The sequence below is a fragment of the Saimiri boliviensis genome, chromosome 12 (assembly GCF_048565385.1).
Source record: "Saimiri boliviensis isolate mSaiBol1 chromosome 12, mSaiBol1.pri, whole genome shotgun sequence".
Lineage (NCBI taxonomy): Eukaryota > Metazoa > Chordata > Mammalia > Primates > Cebidae > Saimiri > Saimiri boliviensis.
This window is the reverse complement of record NC_133460.1, coordinates 68214578-68239406: the sequence shown is the minus strand read 5'-3', so window position 1 is coordinate 68239406 and position 24829 is coordinate 68214578. Positions and strand designations below refer to the sequence as shown.

At 34.4% G+C, this 24829-nt stretch overlaps 1 protein-coding gene across 1 annotated transcript in view; it reads right to left on the bottom strand.

Annotated features, from left to right (window-relative positions):
* Positions 1–24829, bottom strand: part of PCDH15 (protocadherin related 15) — a 1717060-nt gene that overhangs the window by 747653 nt on the left and 944578 nt on the right. The window contains exon 9 of the mRNA XM_074382505.1: positions 18930–19044. Coding sequence (XP_074238606.1) covers positions 18930–19020 — 91 coding nt within the window. The 5' untranslated portion in view covers positions 19021–19044. The remainder of the gene's footprint in view (positions 1–18929; positions 19045–24829) is intronic.

Genomic DNA, 24829 nt, shown 5'->3' with positions numbered 1-24829 from the left:
CTTAAAAAGGCACTGTACCTTTCATTTTATCTCCTGTATCTCTTAAAAAGTCCCTAAAATTCTCAGGTGAGTATTACCTTTGTGTCTCCAAAATTAATTGCTGTGTTGATGTTTTCTTATAGAAAATAAATAATTAATTCAAATTTATTACATCATATACATGTTTCCACTTTGAAAGTTAATATTATTTTCAGCTTCCATAGTTCACAACAATATTTAAAGAAATTCAGACATTGGAAAGCAAGCCAAAATAGACAAATGGGACCTAATCAAACTCCACAGCTTCTGCACAGCAAAAGAAACAGTCATTAGAATGAATTGGCAACCAACAGAATGAGAAAAAAATTTTGGAGTCTACCCATCTGACAAGGGGCTGATATCCAGAATTTACAAAGAACTAAAACAGATCTACAAGAAAAAAAACAAACAAGCCCAATCAAAGGTGGGCAAAGGATATGAACAGACACTTTACAAAAGAAGACATACAGGAGGCCAACAAACATATGAAAAAATGCTCATCATCACTGGTCATTAGAGAAATGCAAATTAAAACTACATTGAGGTACCATCTCATGTCAGTTAGAATGGCAATCATTAAGAAATCTGGAGACAACAGATGCTGGAGAGGATGTGGAGAAATAGGAACATTTTTACACTGTTGATGGGAGTGTAAATTAGTTCAACCATTGTGGAAGACAGTGTGGCGATTCCTCAAGGACCTAGAAATAGAAATTCCATTTGACCCAGCAATCCCATTACTGGGTATATAACCAAAGAATTATAAATCTTCCTACTATAAGGACACATGCACATGAATGTTCATTGCAGCACTGTTTACAATAGCAAAGACCTCAAACCAACCCAAATGCCCATCAATGATAGACTTGACAGGAAAAATGTGGTGCATATACACCATGGAATATTATGCAGCCATCAAAAATGATGAGTTCATGTCCTTTGTGGGGACATGGATGAACCTGGAAACCATCATTCTCAACAAACTGACACAAGAGCAGAAAATCAAACACCACATATTCTCACTCATAGGTGGGTGTTGAACAATGAGAACACATGGACACAAGGAGGGGAGCACTACACACTGGGGTCTGTTGGGGGGAAATGGGGGAGGACGGGGGTGGGGAGGTAAAGAGAGATAGCATGGGGAGAAATGTCAGATATAGGTAAAGGTGAGGAAGACAGCAAAATCACACTGCCATGTGTGTACCTATGCAACAATCTTGCATGTTCTTCACATGTACCCCAAAACATAAAATGCAATTAAAAAAAAAAAGATTCAGACAAACATGGCCTCGGAAGAATCTATGAGGAAACATACATACTCTTTTGCCATAGACATAAAAATCTTATTTGGTCAGAGAATTAAGGGTTATGAAGTATTTCTTGAAGCTGAGTCTAAATTTCTTCATTTTGTAACATCAAAATGCCAAAAAAAGGTCTCAGAAGGGTTTAAGTTTTTTAGAGAAAACTACATTCTAAAATTTATGTTTCAGTATTATTTATTTCTCCATAATATGACTTAAAATAGTTATTTGAATAAATTAAATACAGGATAGTATGGTCAAATTTTAAGGCAATAGACCAGTTATATATTTGACATCCCTACAAAGATAATCAATTCATTGAGTTGTTTATAACAGTGAATGAAGTAGCCATAGACTAATAAATAAGAGTATTCCTCTGAGAGTCTGGTAACACATACTGTAAAATCTGCAAAATTTATATGAGAACATCACCAGAAAAATACATGTTTAATTTTGATAATTTGGAGGTTTTCAAATAGATTCGTGTGTTTCTGCAATCACCCAACAATACATTCATTCTGTTGCCCGAAACTATCACTATTTAACGAAAGAGACTAATGAAACAATGTACTTTCCTGATATATGTCATTAAATAAAATATACCTAGTGAATTGTAGATAGATTTTTAAAAGCTAGTCATGGTGGTGCATGCGTGTAGTTCAGCTGATATGGAGGCTGGGAAAGGAGGATCACTTTAGCCCAGGAGTTGAAAGCTGTATTATGTCGTGGTCATGCCAGTGAATAGCACTGTACTCCAGCCTGGGCAACATAGCAAGATCCTTCTCTAAATAAATAATAAAAACCAATTTGAAAGCAAAATGAGAAAACTGAGAAAATTAATTTATAGTTAATGCTGTTGGTTCCATCTGAATGTATTATTTGCTAATAAATTTATTTTGCATAATTAAAAATAACTTCTTTATCAAGAAAACAAAAATAAAGTCAGAAAAACATAGCACATGAACTTCATGAAGCATACATAAGTTTCAGTAGCCAAACTGATCAGGCAGAAGAAAGGATATCAGAGATTGAAGACCAATTAATGAAATAAGAAGACAAGATTAGAGAAAAAAAGAGTGAAAATAAATGAATAAAGCCTCCAAGAAATATGGGATTTTGTGAAAAGACCAAATTTCCATTTGATCAGTGTACCTAAAAGTGACAGAGATAATAAAACCTATTTGGAAAACACTCTTCAGGATATTACCCAGGAGAACTTCCCCAACCTAGTAATGCAGGCTAACATTCAAATTCAGGAAATACAGAGAACACCAAAAAGATATTCCTCAAGAAGAGCAACACCAAGGCACATAATCATCAGATTCACCAGGGTTGAAGTGAAATGCTAAAAGCAGCCAGAAAGAAAGGTCGGGTTAACCACAAAGGGAAGCCCAACAGAATCCCAGTGGATCTCTTGGCAGAAACCCTATATGCCAGAAGAGACTGAGGGCCAATATACAACATCCTTAAGGGAAAGAATTCTCAACCCAGAATTTCATATCCAGCCAAACTAGATGCAATAAAAAATTATACAGGGAATATCACCACCAATTCCACAGAAATCTTCATAAGCAGAGGAGAAATAAAATCCTTTACAGATAAGCAACTGCTGAGAGATTTCTTCACCACTAGGCCTGCCTTATGAGAGCTCCTGAAGGAAGCACTAGACATGGAAAGGAACAACCAATACCAGCCACTGCAAACAGGTACCAAATTGTAAAGACCATTGATATTATAAAGAAACTGCATCAACTAATGGGTAAAACAATCAGTGGGCATCAAAATGGCAGAATCAAATTCACACATAACAGTATTAACCTTAAATGTAAATTGACTAAATGTCCCTATCAAAAAACACAGACTGGAAACTTGGATCAAGAGTAAAGACACATGGGTGTACTGTATTCAGAAGACTATCTCACATGCAAAGACACACACAGACTCAAAATAAAGAGATGGAGGAAGATTTACTAAACAAATGGAGAGAGAGAGAAAAAAGCAGGTCTTGCAATCCTAGTCTCTGATAAAACAGATTTTAAACCAACAAAGATCAAAAGAGACAAACAAGATCATTACATAATGGTAAAGGGATCAATGCAACAAGAAGAGCTAACTATCCTAAATATATATGTACCAATACAGGAGCACCCAGCTATATAAAATAAGTTCTTAATGACCTACAAAGAGACAGACTCCCACACTGTAATAGTGGGAGACTTTAACATCCCACTGTCAATATTACACAGATTAAAGAGAAAATTAACATGAATATCCAAGATTTAAACTCAGATCCAGACCAAGTGGACCTAATAGACATTTACAGCACTATCCACCCAAAATCGACATAATATGCATTCTTCTCAGTACCACGTTGCACTTACTCTAAAATTGACCACATAATTGGAAGCAAAACACTCCTCAGCAAATGCAAAAGAACAGAAATCATAACAAACAGTCTCTCAGACCACAGTGCAGTCAAATTAGAACTCAGGATTAAGAGGCTCACTCAAAAACACACAACTACATGGAAACTGAACAACCTGCTCCTGAATGACTACTGGATAAATAATGAAATGAAGACAGGGATAAAGATATTCTTTGAAACTAATGAGAATGAAGACACAATGTAGCAGAATCTCTGGGACACATTTAAAGCAATGTCTAGAGGAAAATTTTTAGTACTAATTCACATATGAGAAGCAAAGAAAGATCTAAAATCAACACCCTATTGTCATGATTAAAAGAACTAGAGGAACAAGATCAAACAAATTCAAAAGCAATTAGAAGACAAGAAATAACTAAGATCAAAACATAACTGAAGGAGATAGATACACAAATAAGTGTTCAAAAAATCAATAAATCCAGGAGCTTGTTTTTTGAAAAGATAAACAAAATAGACTTCTAGCCAGACTAAAAAAAAAGAAAGCGGAGAAAAAGCAAATAGACACAATAAAAAATGATACAGGGGATATCACCACCAATTCCACAGAATTACAAACTAGCCTTAGTCATCACTACAAACACTTCTATATAAATAAACCAGTAAATCTAGAAGAAATGGATAAATTCCTGGACAATCAACCCCTCCTAAGACTAAACCAGGAAGAAGTTGAAACCCTGAATAGACCAATAACAAGGTCTGAAATTGAGGCAGCAATTAATACCCTAGAAATTAAAAAAAAGTCCAGGACCACATGGTTCACAGCTGAATTCTACCAGAGGTACAAAGAGGAGCTGGTACCATTCTTTCAGAAACTATTACAGAGAATTCAAAGAGAACAAATTCTCCCTACGTCATTTTAGGAGACCAACATCATCCTGATACCAAAACCTGGCAGAGACACAACTGAAAAAGAAATTTTCAGGTCAATATCCATGACGAACATTGATGTGAAAATCCTGAATAAAATACTGGCAAACTGAACGCAACAGCACATCAAAAGGCTTATCCATCATGATCAAGTAGGCTTTATGCTGGTGATGCAAGGCTGGTTAAACATATGCAAATCTATAAATGTATTCCACCACATAAACAGAAACAAAGACAAAAACCACATGATTGTCTCGATGATGCAGAGAAAGCATTCGACAACATTCAACAACCCTTTATGCAAAAAAACTCTCAATAAGCTAGGTATCAATGGAATGTATCTCAAAACAATAAGAGCTATTTATGACAAACCCACAGCCAATATCATATTAAATGGACAAAAACTGGAAGCATTTCCTTTAAAAACTGGCACAAGATATGGATGCCCTCTCTCGCCACTCCTATTCAACATAGTATGGGAAGTTCTGGCCAGGAAAATCAGGAAGGAAAAAGATACAAATCATATTCAATTAGTAAAGGAGGAAGGCGAATTGTCTCTATTTGCAGATGACATGATTGTATATTTAGAAGACCCCATTGTCTTAGCCCCAAATCACCTTAAGCTGATAAGCAACTTCAACAAAGTCTCAGGATACAAAAATCAATGTGCAAAAATCACAAGCATTCCTATACACCAATAACCGACAAACACAGAGCCAAATCATAAGTGAACTCCCATTCACAATTGCTACAATGAGAATAAAATACCTAGGAATACAATTAGCAAGCAATGTGAAGGACCTCTTCAAGAAGAACTACAAACTACTGTTCAAGGACATAAGAGAGGACACAAACAGATGGAAAAACATTCCATGCTCATGGTTAGGAAGAATCAATATTGTGGAAATGGCCATACTGCCTGAAGTAATTTACAGATACAATGCTATTCCCATCAAGCTACCGTAAGTTACCATTGATTTTCTTCATAGAATTTGAAAAAAAAAAACACCTTAAACTTCATATGAAATCAAAAAACAGCCCACATAGACAAGACAGTCCTAAGGGGAAAAAAAAAAAAAAGACTGGAGGCATCATACTATCTGACTTCAAATTATAGTACAAGGCCACAGTAATCAAAACAACATGGTACTGGTAACAAAACAGAGATATAGACTAATGGAACAGAAAATACCTCAGAAATAATGCCACACATCTACAACCATCTGATTTTTGAAAAACCTGACAAAAACAAGCAATGGGAAAAATATTCCATATTTGAGAAATAGTCTGAGGAAAACTGGCTAGCCATATACAGAAAGCTGAAATGGGATCCCTTCTTTACACCTTAAACAAAAATTAACTACAGATGGATTCAAGATTTAAACATGGTCAGGCACTGTGGCTCATGCCTGTAATCCCAGCACTTTGGGAGGCCAAGGTGGGTGGATCATGAAGTCAGGAGTTCAAGACCAGCCTGGCCAAGATAGTGAAACCCCGTCTCTACTAAAAATACAAAAATTAGCCGGGTATGGTGGCACATGCCTGTAATCTTAGCTTCTCAGGAGGCTGAGGCAGGGAATTTCTTGAATCCCGGAGGCGGAGGTTGCAGTGAGCCGAGATCATGCCACTGCACTCCAGCCCTCTGTCTCAAAAGAGAAAAGAAAAAAGAAAAAAGATTTAAACATCCAACATAACACCATAAAAACCCTAATAGAAGACCTAGGCAATACCCTGCACGACATAGGCTAGGGCAAGGACTTCATGACTAAAACACCAAAAGCAATGGTATCAAAAGACAAAATAGACAAATGGGATCTAACGAAACTTCACAGCTTCTGCACAGCAAAAGAAATTATTATTAGAGTGAACCAGCAACCAACAGAATGGGAAAAAATTTTGCAATCTACCCGTGTGACAAAGGGCTAATATCAAGAATCTACAAAGAACTTAAATTTACAAGAAAAAAAAAAAAAAAAACCAACCTCCTCAAAAAGTAGGCAAAGGATAGGAACAGATACTTCTCAAAAGAAGACATTTATGGAGTCAATAAACATATGAAAAAAGCTCATCGTCACAGATCATTAGAGAAATGCAAATCAAAACCATATTGAAACAGCATCTCATGCCAGTTAGAATGGTGATCATTAAAAAATCTGGAGACGACAGATGCTGGAGAGGATGTGGAGAAATAGGAACACTTTTACACTGTTGGTGGGAGTATAAATTAGTTCAACCATCGTGGAAGACAGTGTGGTGATTCCTCAAGGATCTAGAACTAGAAATACACTTTGACCCAGCAATCCCATTACTGGGTATATACCGAAAGGATTATAAATAATTTTATTAAAAAGATACATGCACATATATGTTTATTGCAGCACTGTTCACAATAGAAAAGACTAGGAACTAAAACAAATGCCCATCAATGATAGACTGGATAAAGAAAATGTGGCACATATATACCATGGAATACTATGCAGCCATAAAAAAGAATGAGTTCATGTCCTTTGCAGGGACATGGATGAAGCTGGAGACCATTATTCTCAGCAAACTGACACAAGAACAGAAAACCAAACACTGCATGTTCTCACTCATAAGTGGGTGTTGAACAACGAGAACACACAGACACAGGGAGGGGAACATCACATGCTGGGGCCTGTTGGGGGTTGAGAGGCTAGGGGAGGGATAGCACAGGTTGGGGCAATAGGGGAGGAGTAGCATTAGGAGAAATAACTAATGTAAATGACAGGTTGATGGATGCAGCAAACCACCATGGCACCTGTATACCTATGTAACAAACCTATACATTCTGCACATGTACCCCGGAACTTAAAGTATAATGAAAAGAAAGTATCGTTGTAATCTCCTGAAGGTAACACAGACTATTACTACATTCTCAGGCTCACACAATAAATAACATCCTTTAAACTTAAGCCTGGACTCAGTCTAAAATTCTGAATACAGCATACAAAACTCATGTAAATGAAAAGTTGTCTTTCACAAGACCAACTGTAAGGCTTGAGTACATATGGATTTTGGTACCTATTGGAGGTCCTGGAACCAAGACCCATGGATATTGAGGGACAACTGTATGTTCACCCTCTAAACTTAGCACAGAACTGCCATATAGTAAATACCAATCAACATATTTTAGAGAAATAGACACATGATAATAATTTATCACAGCTTCCATCATTCTCCTAAGGTTCCAGAGGGCAGGGCCTGTATCATTGTACTTTTGTGATTCCTATGCCACTTATCACTAAGGCAATAAAATACAATAATTAAGTGTGTGGCAGCATGACAGGGATTTTATTTGATCAGTAGGGCCATATTAACAATACTGAGCCTTCCAGTCTGTGAACATAGGATGTCTTTCCATTTATTTGTTTTCTTTAATTTTTCAGAAATTATTTTTAATTTTTTTTATTGCATTTTAGGTTTTGGGGTACATGTGATGAACATGCAAGATTGTTTTAATGTACTAATCAGAGAAATATTAATACAAATGCAAAAATGATAAATCACCTCATGCTTATTAGGATGGCTATAATAAAAAAACAAAACTAAAATAAAAGACAAATGTTGACAAGGATGTGGAGGAACTGGAACTCCTATACCCAAGGGGCATACAGTACGGTGCAGCTGCTATGGAAAACTGAAAAATAAGTTCTTTAAAAAATTAAAAATAGAACTACCATATGATTCATCAATCCTGCATCTGGGTATTCATCCAAAATAACTGAAATCAGGATCTTAAAGAAATATTAGCACTACCATGTTACTATTCCACTATTCAAAATAAACCAGTATTTTGTTGCTTGTTTTCTTATGACCTCAGATTAAATCGGGAAATATTGGCCCTTTTGAATAACTGTCCCAAATATTACATTCAAATAAAAGTGCAGTGGAGAAAAAAAAAATAAGCAAGGTGTGGAGACAACCGAACTGTTCATTGACAGATGAATACATAAAGAGAATGCAGTATATACATAAAGTAGAATATTATTCAGCCTTAAAGGAAGGAAAATCCCGCAATATTGAACAACATGGATAAACGTTGAAGACATGCTAAGTAAAATAAGCCAGGCACAGAGAACAAATACTGCATACTGCATGATACCCATTCTACAAAGTATCTAAAGTAGTAAAACTCACAGAACCAAATAGTAGACTGGTGCTGGGGGAAAGAATAGCATGGTGCCAGGGGTTGGAGTGAGTGGGGAAGTGAGAATGTGCTAAACAACATGTATAGATATTTAGTTATGAAAGATGAAACGTTCTAGACCTGATGAATAACATTATGGTCTAAAGATAACAAATACATTATTGTTACAAACTTTAAAATATTTTTAAAAGACAGAACCTTATAACTATTCTTACAAAAAATAAAAAATAATTTGGCCACATGAGTCAGGCACCTGAGCTGGCTTTATGGCTGTTAGATGTAGGAGTTGTGTAAACTTAAGCAAGATAGCTTGAAATTTTAACCTTCTGTTTCCTCATCTGCAAACAAGTAATAATAATAGAAATTAGCTCATGAAATTGTGGTGAGGATTAAATAAATTAAGTAAGATAGTATACACTTGATTGAACATTGATTTCTTCTTCTTTTACCAGAAATCTGGCTCATCCCAGAAAATGCTATTTTTCTCTAGCCCTATCTCTAATGGTGAATGTTTTATCATATTCTCACACCACTAGGACCTGAGTTGGGGTAGGTCATGTTCCTTACTCCTTCTTTCTTATTCCCACTGTGCTCTTGCTTAAAAACAAAAACAAAACAAATTAAAAAAACACTTGGTATCATATCTTCAAACTACCTAAATTTCCTACTCCTCTGTTTTCACTTGAATCCACTCCAAACTCAGTTTTCTTTTCAAGGTTAGGAAAGTTTGGAATAGTTTTAATTATTCTCTAAATTTCTAATATTTTAATTCAAAATGGTATGTTCATCAAATTATACTTATGTTTATTAAATATTAATTCCACAGGGTTCCTCTGATAATATAAAGTAAAATATCTTCTCGGAAAAAAAAAAAAAAAAAAGAAGTGTTGTCCAGTGAGCTATTGATATTGCACCCAACCCAGCACACAAAAAGTGTATTCGTCACTGACAACTTGCAGAATTCATTAAATACGACAGCAGCACTGCCTTTCTCCAGGCAATATAAACGTAGTTCTTGAGAGGAGGTCACCAAAGGTGTAACATTTGAAGAGAATCATGATTGATTGTGTGTTTTACTATGGCTTTGGATTATTTTCTGCCTGCATCCAACATAAAACAAATTCCACAACATGAGACCTTTCATCTGTTTTGTTTTATGCTGTATACACAGCAGGGAGAACATGGTTGAGCACCCAATAGCCCCTTAAAAATAAAGCTGTGTAATTTTGTATAAAGCTATGTAATTCTGTATAACTTAAGCATAGTAATACATATATTGAGACTGTTATCTATAACATACAATGTGCGTAGTTAAAGGCATGTAGTATATTTGTGGAGAAGAGTATTTCTAAGAGTATTGGCACTTACAAATGATACAAATACTAGCTGTTATTAAAAACCTGATGTGAGCATAACAGGTATCACATAATGTTTGCTATACTTGAATGAATGAACAAATGAATGAAAGGAAATACTCAGCATAAAGCATTATCAATATTTGTTTATAATTATATATATATATATTTTTTTTTTTTACCTCAAGAGATACCCTCAGAATTGCATTCCATGAATCCAGGAGGTCATGTGCGGACAAATCTTGGATACAACAACATAACATATTGATGACTGTGTTAACAATGTTCTTTTTAAACATCATCTAAGCCTGAACAGTTCTCATTAGTAGTCCAGTTTCTCAATGAAGAAGCTTAATAAACACAAACTAGCTGAATAGTCTTCACCAAGCATTTAGCTGGGAAGCCCTTAAGGGCAGTTTAGGATCCTACAAGAGTAGGGAAAATTAACAGCATGAACTGGGCCACAGATGTCAGGAACAGCCACTGCATTGCGACCCACTAGCATTACAAAAAATACTCAGAAAGGCAGCTAATAATCAGAAATAAGCAAGGAAGAGAGGAAATACCTGAAGAAAACATGAATTAGAGTTTTCTATAAATACTTTTCCAAATGACACACAGTCATGGGATAAATACTAATTTGGTCTCTAATAAAGTACATATATGAAATATAACAAAAATACTCAGCATAAAGTATTATCAATATACTTTATATTTGTTTATAATGCTCTAATTTTACCTGAGGAGATATCATAAGAATTGCATTCCATGTATCCAGAAGATCATGTGTGGACAAATTTTGGATACTACCAATACAATATTAATGACTATGTTAACAATGTTCTTTTTAAACATTACCTAAGTCTAAGTTGAAGAGCTCTCATCAGCATGCCAATTGTTCAATGAAAAAAATATATAATGCATAATTATATATATATATATAATTTTATGTATCTATATGAGAGATTCGGTTAATATTAACCCATGATAATGTGATAAATTACACATATATATGTATTTGTGTGTGTATATAATTTTTTAGAGATTCAGTTAGTATTCCATATATATAATTTACCTAGATTTCTTGTTTTCCTAACAGGATGCAAAAAAAACCTATGCTGTGGAGTAGATAATATCTTCTTACTACACATTTATTGACTGATTGTGTCCCTACATCATTGATCAGTGTCATATACATCAAACTCTCATTAAATGTTTTTGAATTGTTGTTTAAACTCCAGCTACTATCCTCAAAGCTCACTAACTTGCCCTTCTAATTGAGGCATTTTACTTTTCAATCTACTTTTTATTCAATGCTTATTTATTTCATTAATCACTGGTTGGGTCATTCTGCCAGGTGCTAAGGAAAACATACGTAAATGAGACAGTCTCTGTTCAGATTTTATAATCTAACCTTGAAAATGAACATCACATGACATGTTGTAAAGGGAAAGATGGACATTAATTTTGATTGGGTGTCATCAGTAGTAACAATGAAGAACAATAAATAAATTAGTATCAAGTAATAAGCAGAACTTTCATAAAATCTGGCAGAATAAACCTTTGTTAAAATTTTGACATTATACTATAATAGCACAGCATGTGGTTATTACATGTTAAGCTGAGATAACAGGATTGCTCTCAGATTTCCCACAGAATAGTTGTAACATAATGAGAAAGCAACTGAAGTTCTCTGCATCTTTACAGTTCCCTGATCTCTAAACTAGGCATAATAATAGTGAAATATTATGTGATTATTGTTATAATCACAAGTACCTATGGAGTACTTGTGAACATTAAATATAATCATTTATATAAATGGCTTATTTAATACATGCTAAATAAATGTTAGTAGTTATTATTAGTGACTGCTGCTGATACATAAAATGACTATTGATATGATTCATGATTTCAGAAAACTTGTTGAGTAATGTATTAGTCTGTTCTTATGAGGCTAATAAAGACATACCTGAGAGTAGCTAAATTATAAGGAAAGAGGTTTAATGAACTTAGAGTTCCACATTGTTGGAGAAGCCTCACAATCATGGCGGAAGAGCAAGGGATGTCTTTCATGGCAGTAGGCAAGGGAGAGAATGAGTACCAAGCAAAAGGGGTTTCCCCTTATAAAACTGACAGATCTCATGGGACTTATTAACTACTGTGAGAACAGTATGCCGGAAAGAGCAACCATGATTCAATTATCTCCCACAGAGTCCTTCTCTCAACACATAGAAATTATGGAAGCTACAGTTCAAGCTGAGATTTGGGTGGGGACACAACCAAACCATGTCAAGTAGGTAGGAATCATGTGTATGAAATATGCAGGAACATTACTTAATGGTATATGAGAAGACACTAAATATGATCAGTGGCAAAAAAATGAAACTTACAAGCAATCAATCAAGCAATAACTTCTAGGAAGGAGGGAGAAAGAGAGAGAGAATGAGTATTGTAAACTGGAGTTCCACAAAGGAAACTGAGATTATAAGTGAGCTCTGGATAGATGGAGTATGAGAGATAAAACGACAAAGAGAGAGGGTACAGTAAGAAAAGCAAAAAAAGAAAAGCAAAAAAAAGAAAAAAATTGGCACCATACTACTTTTTGTACATGGTTTAAATCTTTCTAAAATGTGTATTAACTCTGTATTACATATGTAAAATTTCTATGTACTTGTAATAATGCACACAAATATATGTCAACATGTGATTCTATATGTGTACCTGCTGTTTTCTATTTATGCAACATTAATAAATCATATTATAATAAATGATTAAGAAGTTGCAGGGACAACTGTGTTCATTGCAAATTGCATATGATCTGCTATAGTCACCTTTAATTTAAAAACTGAAACATACTAAAATACTATTAAGTATTACACTGTGATTAAAGATAATGTTAACATGAGGAATATATTTTGCATTAATCTTAAAAATATGAGTAAGAGATTTTAAAAATACTTACTGCAGAAAACAGTGAGTGTCCCACAAATGAAGAGTATAGCAGTTTATGAGGCACACATATTGCTATAACAGTGCCTTATATGAGAGTCTATCACAGCTTGGGAACAGGAATTTTTAGATTATTTAACTTCTCTTGCAGACCAATCACATCTTTTTAACCATTGCTTCTTAAGCTGTCTAAAGGGAGGAAATATCTCATTCTAAAACATGAGCATTTCCTCTCATTGGGTAGCTATAGTTGTCTCATAATTCTGTTATCAGTATTGTAATTTGTGTGTCATTCCCTTTTTTATATGTAGTTTAAGATTTTTATTTCAAAGTTTATGAAATAACTGAAAACTATGACTTTTCAATTAAAAGTTCTTAAAGTAAGACAAATTTTTTATAGTTTTGATTCAATGTTACAGAACAATTTTTTCCTTTTTAGTTGACATGTAGTAATTGTACATACTTATGTGGCACAGAGTAATACCGAACACATGTATAGTGAGATGATCAATTCAGGATCATCAGGATATGCATCAGATTTGTCATTTATTTTTGTTGAGAGCATTCAAGATTCTCTGTTCTTGCTTTTTGATGATATAAAATAAATTTCTGTTAACTGTTTTCACCCTACAGTGTTATATAATTCTAGAACATTTTCCTCCTATGCAGCTGTAATTTCCTATCTGCTAAATTAACTACCCCCTTTCTTCCACTAGCCTCATTTTTCCCAGCCTCCAATAACCATAATTATAGTTTCTAATATGTTCTCACATTTTTTAGCTTCAACATGTAAGTGAAAACATGTGGTTTCAGCTTTCTTTGCCTGAAGGACTTCAGTTAATATCCTCCAGGTTTATCCATGCTGTCTTGAACGATAGAATTTCACATTTTATGCATATGCCATTCTCTTCTAAGTTTTATTAGTATAATTTAATGGCACTTTATATAATAATCTCTGGATCTATAGAACAAAAAGTGAAATTTCTAGGTCTCTACATTTCAGCATCTGACCTTAGAATGTGGTTCACTCTTAAATGATTTGCATGTCTACATTGTCACTGATTTTCCATGGATTACCTAATGCCAAGCATGAAAATGAACCTGAAAATATTTCTAAAACATCATTTAACGTTTTATGTGAATCAATATGCTACCCAATGAAAATATATGGTTACTACTTTCAAGAATGAAATGTTAACAAAGGGAAGTCTTCAAGATATTTGATAAATTTGAATAGATAAAAAAAGACATATACATATATGAGTATGAAGTATCAGTTATAACTAAATATATACATTTATTTAAAAGTAGCATAATTATTTATAAATAATAAGAAATAGTAAAAGCAATAAAGATAATTTTTTTAGTGAATACTGGTCATATGCCAGATGCGGTGCTAAAATGCATAAAATTGAGTTTCGGACAGCTATTGTCTATAAGGAAATTCAATCCTAGGAAATGTGAATGATTGAGGATTAGAAACATGGTCCCTTCATATAATTGCTCTGATTGTCCAACATACAAAGGTTTCGTTCATATTACAGATACATTCTAACTTATGTAGTAGCTGAAGAGTAAGACAGAACATTTCTGGCTTCCAGACTAATTGATTTGGAAGCCAAAGAGAACTGCTGAGAGCATTCATGGTCTGTAAAAAGTTAGGGAGTATTTCTTTGCCTCTCTCATTCTATCACTTGCTCTCTCTCTCAATCTCTCTCAAACACAAACACACATCACACACACATACACATACACTCACATATTCATTGGCATACACGACTTTTATACAACTATCCTGTCACATTCGTTCAAACTTTAACATAATGCTATGATACAGTTTTTCAACACACACTGTGCTTATCTGATTATGGCAGTAATATATATTCAATATGAAAAAATTTAAAACTCAGAGGTAAAAATAAAAATAATATAAAACATACCCTTACCTATACAGCATCTTCACTTCATCATCTCCCTCCTTCCTTCCATTATTCATTTATGTATCAAAATCAAAACTAAATAAACCACAATACAAATGCTACACACAACTTAGTTGATTTACTTTACTACAGAACATATATTTGAATGAGGGCTATATTTTTCATATCTTTTTAAATCTTTCACAACATACAATTTTGCACAGGGTCCTGCTTCCTCTGCTTTGCAGGGATACCTGCTTCCTAGGTTCCTTATGCTCAATTTGGGATCAGGGCACATGTCCCAATTCAAATAACATTTTCAGGACAAGTAATGCATATAAAAGATAAACTCAATATCAATCCTAATGCTTTTTTTCTTATTTTTATTATTATTATTTTTTTGAGTCGGAGTTCGTTCTTGTTGTACAGGCTAGAGTTCAATGGTTCTGTCTCGGCTCAGTGCAATCTCCACTTCCTGGGTTCAAGCAACTCTCCTGTCTCAGCCACCTAAGTAGCTGGGATAACAGGGGCCTGCCACCACACCCAGCTAATTTTTTTGTATTTTTAGTAGAGACAGACTTTCACCATGTTGGTTAGTTTGGTCTCCAACTCCAGGCCTCAGGTGATCTGCCTGCCTTGGCCTCCCAAAATGCTGAGATTACAGGTGTGAGCTCCCATGCCCAGCCCCTAATGCCCTTTTATTAGGGCAAAATAGCAAAATGACATACCACAAACTATAAATATATTATATACTCTAATTTACTAGGAGGTCTATCAGCTACATTCTTTTTAAATATAAAACAATACTATCAGCCTCATTTATGTTACTAGTACTTGCCTAGATCTATAATCATTAACAAAATGAAATGTCCATTATGGAATTGGCCATCTACAATTTTATTGCTTCATCTGAAACATCCCAGCAATCTGACAGAAAAATATTTATAGATTCAAAACTTAGCCAAAGTTTTCAATTAAAAAATATTGTTATATATTATTAAAAGTAATAATTATATAATATATTGTCCTTATAAATAATTTCACACATAAGGATAATAGAATATTCAATTTTAGAATAAAGCATTTATTAAACAATCAATCCATTTTTTCTTCCAACTCCCTTATGCTTAATTAAAAAATACATAGAAAAGCAGAAAAAATTGTTCTTAATTTAAAATCCAGAAGAGCATTATTCTTTAATATGGGTAGTCTAAGAATAGCTTAAAATTTTTTTCCTTCACTTTTCTCTGAAACTCCTATATATGCAACTATGTATGTAAAATCGTAATAGGCTAATCTAACCAGTAGATTATCTGTAACAAAAGTGTTCTTTTCCTCTTGACTTTTGCTTGCATGTTTCTCTTCTACTTACAATCATCACCACTGCCTTCTTTGAACCTAACCTTGTCCCTGCAAACCCAAAAATCTGGATAAAAATATTTCCTCAAGTTATTGATGTCACAAATTCCAGTTTAGTGCTAGTTTGTGTCAGCCATGATTTGCCTAGCCTGATTTGAGCCCTGCGTGGTATGGGCTCATGATTTTATATGGATTAAAAGAAAATTCTGAAAATAATTTTCAGTCATACATACTGAATGATTAAATAACACTAACGTTAAAGTGTCTTTCATTAAGGGAAGTCTGAAAGAAGTAAGGAACTGGGAGTAGGTGTGGCTTATGCCTGTAATCCTAGCATTTTGGGAGGCCGAGGTGGGTGGATCGCCTGAGGTCAGGGGTTCAAGACCAGGCTGGCTAAGATGGCAAAACCTCATCTCTACTAAAAATATAAACAAACAAACAAAAAATTAACTGGGCATAGTGGTAGTCACCTGTAATCCCAGCTACTTGGGAGGCGGAGGCAGGAGAATCACTTGAATCTGGGATGCAGAGGTTTCCGTAGGCTGAGATTGCGCCATTGCACTCCAACTTAGGAGACAGAGAGAGACTCTCAAAAAACAACAACAAAAAGAACTGGGAGGAGACCTAGAGAAATAATGCATCATTGCATCTGGAGGCACACTGGAGGATACGAGGATGGTAGGAAAGTAAAATATACACACAGAAAACTGATAAAACACTATACAAAAAGTAAGTTTATCTGCCATAATTTCCATTCCTTCAGTATTCCTAAGAACCGAGTCACTTCCAAGAGGAGAAATCTGATAAAGCTTTCTAGATGTGGCCATAGGGTAGTCATCTCTGTGAATATAGCACATTAAAGTCGGCCCCACCGTGCAGTATCACTTGACAAGTCTGAAATTCCACTGGTCTTCAGAAAGTTGACTATGTGATGGCCAATAATAACCTGATAATCTCATATTAGAGGCAATGCATATACATTTATAAAACTAAGAGCTATAACAAGCTTGTGAAGAAAACGAATTTATAGCATTACAGGTTAAACCAGAAGTGATTTCCTCTGTTAACTAAAATTACATTGCTAAAAAGTACATGGTTTATGGATGTTTAATGTGAAAAAAGACAGACAGTGAATACTTTCCTGCTCAGTGTAAATACTAAATAAGAATGAAAATGGAATGTCTTATTATATAAAGTAATACCAATACAATGATATGCAATCTACTCCTCTGGCACAATTTGAAATGTGTTCTTTTACTGCAGATTCACACTGTCTTTCATTTCAATGTATTTTCATTCAAAATAGCAGTTATTTACATATGCCACTTTTTAAAATGCATTTTTAGGCTGCAGATTCACAATCTCCATAAATGCCAAAGATGTGCAGTTAAATTGAGACGAACTTGAAGTAAACACTGTGCTAACCAGCAGCAGTGCTCAAGAGATTATGCTGCTAATTTTATGAGAGTGAAAACTATTGTGAATTATTCTGCCAATCCCCAGTGAGGTTTATCTCTCACATCATTGAAGATTGAGAATGTCTTAATATATGCACAACTTTAACATTGTTTGGGAAAAAGCCAAACTAATTCATCTATCTTCTGATCATTCAGTTTAGCCAAGCAAAGCACAAAAGAAATTCACATCCTCTGCTGCCATTAACAGCAACCAGTTAACAGGGCAACAAGGGTGGGGAGACGTTTACCTGTGTGTGCATCACGAATGTCAAACAAATCTCGAATAAGAACAATGAAAAGTTAAAGATAAAAAAATGAAAGAAATAAGAATAAAATTCATTTTTCTTGAATAGCAAATTTCTAGGGAGGTAATTTTTTTTCATTTTTTTCTTGTCAAATTTAACATATTATATATATCCTAACTCTCATTATAGGGTATTCAGAGATAGAGTCTGCCAATATTGAAATATCTAAGATGGGTACAATTGAGCCACTGCAAACATAATGTGATAAATGGATCCTAAATAACCTGAAGATTAATTAATCTTTCTGAAGTGACTAGCTTACTGTTAGAGCAAAACACAGGAAGTCAAATATCAAATCATTTTTTATTTTTCTGTTCTTTCCATAAAATAGTTGTTAAAATAATGCAGTGCCTAAACTGCCAACACTAAACAACTTATCGCTGCTACTTTTGACCCTTTCACGGAGTCAGAATTTGTTGTCTTTTTTATTTCTAGCTTTGTTTGAGACTTTTGTTCACATATATTCAAGGGTTAGTAAATCCAGTTTAGTATTTCTTCCATAGCAATTAAGCATTCACCTAGTGAGAATAAGTATTCAAACAGAGGTCTTGCATTACATTTTCTACTAAACTGCATTCCTTCTACCATAGTGCAATCTTTATTAAGAAGCAAAGGACTTCTGATTTCACTTTTGTAAGCTTGTTTTTGTTAATTATTACACAGAGATACTATCCTTTAAAAATAAACTAAAAATTAGCACTATTCACCTCTGTGGTGTGCTTTCTTTGCAATGTCACAACAAAAATCCTGGCTTGCTCTAAAGGTCAAGCTAAAAGCAAACTTACCATCATCGTACTGGCCCAAGCAGATTTCAAAGAGAGTACCCAGGATGATCCCTGAAGCTAAACATGTCCAGAGATACAACTGTTGGAACATCTTCTGTCAAAGTTCAAAGCTGATCTGAAATAAGAGGTGGTAGAAAGAAACATTGACATGTTCATTAGTCTGTTATAGGTAAACACAATTATCACAGCACAGAAAAGCCTTAATGCCTTCATAGTTAATTACCTGTACCACGCTATCCATTAACAAAGTAACATACTTGTTTAATGCGCTGAAACTGCTGATCAACATAATTTTGCAGAAAAGTAATCTCCAAGAAAAGACATATCTTCTGTTACTTAATGTGCAAGCCAAGTAGGTGGAGAAGTTAACGTACTAATGGTATCAGAAGCACGTTCTTTAAAATCAAGGACTTATGGGTAAGTCAAATGTCAATCAGTTTAAGTTACTAAACTTACGTTGTCTACAGCATTATTTTACAACAAAGTGTAATATAGTAAGCCAGTTCTTAGTATCCTATATGAGAATTTCAACAAAAATTTTTCTTATGCAGTTAAATAGAAAAGCCTATCATTAAAATGGTAATTCCTTTCTAGCAGAGTGATCAGAGATTGACTTAACTATGCCAGGAAAGACTAAGGAAAATCTGTCAATTTTCACTACATCTGTTCTATGAAGCATTTGGAGGAATTTCATTTTAATTCTCTTGTTTTACTTTTCAATATCTCAGTAAGTGGAAAAAAAAAGAAAAAAGAAAGAAAAAGAAAACAACTGATTGAGAAATTAGTGGCCTGTAAGCACAGGAGAAAGTCTTACTGAAAGAATGACACGCTCAGTTTCTTTGCAAATTGAGGAAATAATACACACAGAATTGCTCAAAATGCCCCTGATTATAAATTGTGGCAGAATAGGGATTGGAACACTGTTTCTCTAATTCAGAGGTTCCAAACTCAAATGCCTACAGATGGCAAGCAGACAAAGGAAAGGAATGAATGAGCCTAAGGGGAAAACAGTCATGGCAGAGGGTGCTATGAACTGTGCAATGCAAGGTTTTCTAAAGAGATCAACTGGTACTCAACTTCTGTCAACGATTATTACATGGAAATGCAAGCCAATGTTACCGGGTCTTCTGATTTTCAAACAGAAGGCAGAAATACACATTTTCACATGATTTCCCTTTGTTTGGGTGACTGTGTGGTCATCTTTATAAGACTAAATGCTTCTAGCAGCTAATATGGATGCCAAGGTCCTCCGGTTTTCCCTCTCTGCCCAAGATTCTCTCCACTAGACTAGCTTGGATAAGGTTTATCAGAGCGTACAAAGGAATGATTTTCATTCTACTTTTGTGTACACTTCATCCATTTTTGCTTTATTGTCAAGTGTTTTATGTTTGCCCAGTAGCATGTATAAATATATATAATGCATTATAAAATTAAAGGTATAAGCTCTTTTTTTAAGCTAATGGGATACGCAGCTCTTGAACTTAAAAGATTACTGCTTTAGATCACACACATTTTAATATGAAGTCTATTCTTTGTTTCTTTATCTAAGAGGAAAAGAAATAAGCCTTCTTTTTTTTTTTTTTTTTTTGCTGGCCCTTCTACATTTTTTCCTAACCAGCAAAGTGCTTGGCTCCTGCATTTATAATTTCTAGGGACAGACAGCTCAAAGAAGAGCTTATTATTAGATGCCAAGAGAACATCATAATCCACACTAACCAGAAGAAAAAAAGAAAAATGAAATTGACCAATGCTATGGGTTGTGTAAAGCAGCAGATAAGAATGTGGCTTCTTTTGTCAATTTGCTGAGAATGATGGTTTCCAGGTTCATCCATGTCCCTACAAATCAAACACCGCATGTTCTCACTCATAGGCAGGTGTTGAACAATGAGAACACATGGACACAGGGAGGGGAGCACTACACACTGGGGTCTGTTGGGGGAAAATGGGGGAGGGACAGGGTGGTGGGGAGGTGGGAAGAGATAGCATGGGGAGAAATGACAGATACAGGTGAGGGGAAGGAAGGCAGCAAACCACACTGCCATGTGTGTACCTATGCCACAATCTTGCATGTTCTTCACATGTACCCCCAAACCTAAAATGCAATTAAAAAAAAAAAAAGAATGTGGCTTCTTTTTAAATTCAAGCTTTTCCACTTACTAGTTTTAAGACTTTGAAGAAATAAATAGCATATTTGTCTCACATTCCTCATTATCAAAATGGAGATAAAATAGTACCTACCTCATAAGATTGTCTTAAACATTAAATACGTAAGGGAATATATATACATGCTTAGCACAGCGTACTTACTCACCGAGTGAGTAGTCCCTAAAGCTTAATATGAGTCTGACTCAGCATCTATGGAACCTCTAAAGTCTTAAACATAGATTAACTCAATCTATCTTCAGCAAGGGCTGTAAAGTAGATATTATTATCCCCATTTTGTGGAGGAAAGGTCAGGCTCACAGAGAATAAGTGACTGGCTCAAGGTTATAAACTGGCGTGTGTCTGAAGAGACTATAAAGCCTTTGAGTAAGATACCTTTGCTCATTTCATTTGAGAAAAGTACTGGAAAGTTTTCCAGAAAACACAGGGCTCGGAAGTTTTCAAGGATTATGGAGGTCTAGAATGGCCTGCTGTATTGCTTCCCTTAAACTCTGAGAGAGAGACATTCTAAGCCCCTTCCCAAAGGATGATTTATACACATAATGGCTTCAAATCCTTTTTTTATTTGGAAAAATAAATATGACAACATTAAGAAATAAAGCAATGTTATTTAAATTGTAAAAATATAAAGAGAAACCCTATACAAATACAAACTTGAAAGGATATATATCAGAAAACAAAACACAAACCAAAAAGGATATGTATCAGAAAACAAAAAGAGAAAACAATATCTTAGCAAAGGATAAGAGGACATAGTTGTATTCCTGTGTGAGCCCTTGATCTGCCAGCTTGACTTAATTTTTACTAGGTTATAGTATTATTTACTCAAATTATGGTATTTTCTTTTATTTCTGACTGAAGCTAATTTGGTTTCATGTAGCAGCCTCCAGGATAAAAACTACCTGATGGATCATTATTTTAAAATCATCAATGCCACTGCCATTACTATGCCTTCAGAAACCTCTTGATCTATGGCTCTGCATGTTTTTTAGAGGATTATATGTACACTTTTGAAAACAACACAGACAAGACTCATATAAAAATCTATTTAGAATAGATATAGCATTTACTACCCAGAGGAATGAGATAATCTTCGGGGAAATATCATACTTATTTGTCTTTGAATAATGAGAAAAATAATAATTTCTATACTTTTTTTTTTACTCTTTCATATATATCTACCTTATTTCCAAAGAAATTTCAATCATTTCCATGGGCTCAATATTTACAGAAACCTGAAAGAAAGCTATGAGTCTTCACATCGACCTGATATCCCAAACACATATTGACTTAGTGAGAAAACCCAGTTTCTAAACAAAGATATAAGGAAAAGGTACTTGCCATAAAGAGATTGTGTAAAAGACTTTGGGAGCATCAAGTTTAGTACAATATTGTGCCAATCCACTGACAGCCTAGAGTGGCACTTGTGCAATCAAATTAATTGGAAGAGATCAAATGCTTTAGATAAAATATTGTTTTCATTACTCAATTTACAATCTCTAGAAGTACGAGAGAAGGTTGTATAGGAGATGAATTTTAAAATCTTGCTGAGTGACTACATGTAAATGAAAAGCATGTCAAACAACCCCTCTATGGTGGTGCTTTCCTTTTACTACAATTCCCACATCAAACTCTTTCCGTGTTCCCTGAATACTAATTTTTAGTCCAGAATTTATTGACCGATAATGTTATCTTCTAAAAACCCAATGCATGTTCAGTTTAAAAAAAAATTATAGGTGACCTTCAAATGAATTTATTATACATGTTTTTCAAGAGATAAGTTGATGTATTCAGTACTCTAATGTAGCTAATAAAGTTATCATTTTGCAATCATGACTTAGAAATAATATTCTATTGTCAAAATATTGGTTGAAGTGGTTTTTTCCATTTATAATATTTCACCTAAGTGGCTTGCAATCCATGTGCAATTTATGATACATTTTCCTTAGGCTTAAGAATATTTTACTGCAATTATTCAAGACAAACCTAATGATTTTGAATTTCACATCATTTGTATTTCCTGCAAGATAAAGTTTACATTTATTTCTCTGGTATTTGATCATCTCAAAAATTAATTTATCCAACAAGCACTTATGGAGGGTCTACTAGATACTAGGGTCTTCTAGGCAGTTGGAAAATATCAGTGAACAATGCTGACACATTTCTCTGCTCCCATGGATGTTATATTCCAGCAAAAAAAGATCGACCAACAACAAACATAAATAAGTTACATAACATGTTGAAAATGTAATTAGTGACATGATAAATAGCATTTCAAAACTGTATATTGTCAGTTTGCAATAATTTCCTTTCAGCAAATGGAGTAAGATTACACAAGGCAACCAAAATGCTATCTGATAAAATAATTGAATAAGAACTTTACGATTAAAGTATAAGTATTCCCACAATCCTGACAGCATCCTTGATGGTATCTACTACTCTGAATACAGATTTCTGTTCATCTCTTGGAAGGAGAATAAAAGTCTTTCACTGCCTTTCACTTTCAAATATAAATCCAAAGGCTGGAAATACACAAAGGTCTGTTCCTTTTCTGTTTTTCCCTGCTCCCTGCGTCTTGGGTGGTCGCAGTGACACATGGCAAAAGCAGCCAAGGTTGACACTAAAGAAGTCTTCTCTTAAATACATGTTTGACAATGTTGACTATACTATTTATTTTTTAGCCTATGTCTTTGACTTCCATGTGAATAAACACTAATTTTTTTGAGATATCAAAGCTTGGAGCACACCATCATTACCTTGATGAGAAACCTCATACCAATACACAAGCATGAGTGAAGTGAGCTGTATGTATGCAATCTGCCCTTCAACAGATTGTTCAGCCAAACTCCGGGTACCCCCGGTCTGTAACAATATGTGGACAGAGCTAGAAAACTAAAACTTGTCACTGCTCTGTATTCCCTGTGAGAAATATATGCTGCTTACCTGCTAGAATAAAGCACACTTCCCTTCAAAGCAACCTCAGCTTCAAACTGAAAACATGATGCTTTCCAAAGTCATTGCATTTCACCACATCAAATACAAAGTTCTTAAAATGACTAGCTAAAAACGTGTCTTCCCCCTCAGCATGGTGGTAAATAATAATGTCTTCATCACTACAGAGAGTATTTATCACTCTTCAGCATTACCAGATGAATCAGCTTTTCTTTTTTAAAAATGTGTAAGAGGAACTTTGGGAAAATAAAATTTCAGAGAGCCTTTCAAATATATTCCCTCCTTCTAGATCACATTAATTTTCGCTTACTTAATACACATGTTTAAGTTTATATATTCATTTATAAGAATATATTTATAATTATTTATAATTTTATAGTACATTTATACATATTTGTATATAAATTTGTTATATTCACATATAAAATGTACATAAAGAAGTGTATGTTTTATTTAAATTTACATTAAAGATAGGTAGATATTGATATTATCTTACACTTCTTTTAAAGTTTGCAATTTAAATCCAAGGGGTTCTGTTGTAGCTAACCTGAGGTAAGGGTGGAAAGTAACCAATGTTTTTATAAGACTCGGTGAGGTCCAAGGCACCTCTCACACCTGGTCCAGCTAAATCAGGCTTACTAGATCTTTGCTCGGGCTTACAGTTTTTAACATGCTACTACATCTGAATGTGCCTTGACTACTAACCTTAAAATATGTGTTAATTTGGCAGGGTGCTGTGGCTCACACCTGTAGTCACAGCACTTTTGGAAGCCGAGGCGGGTGGA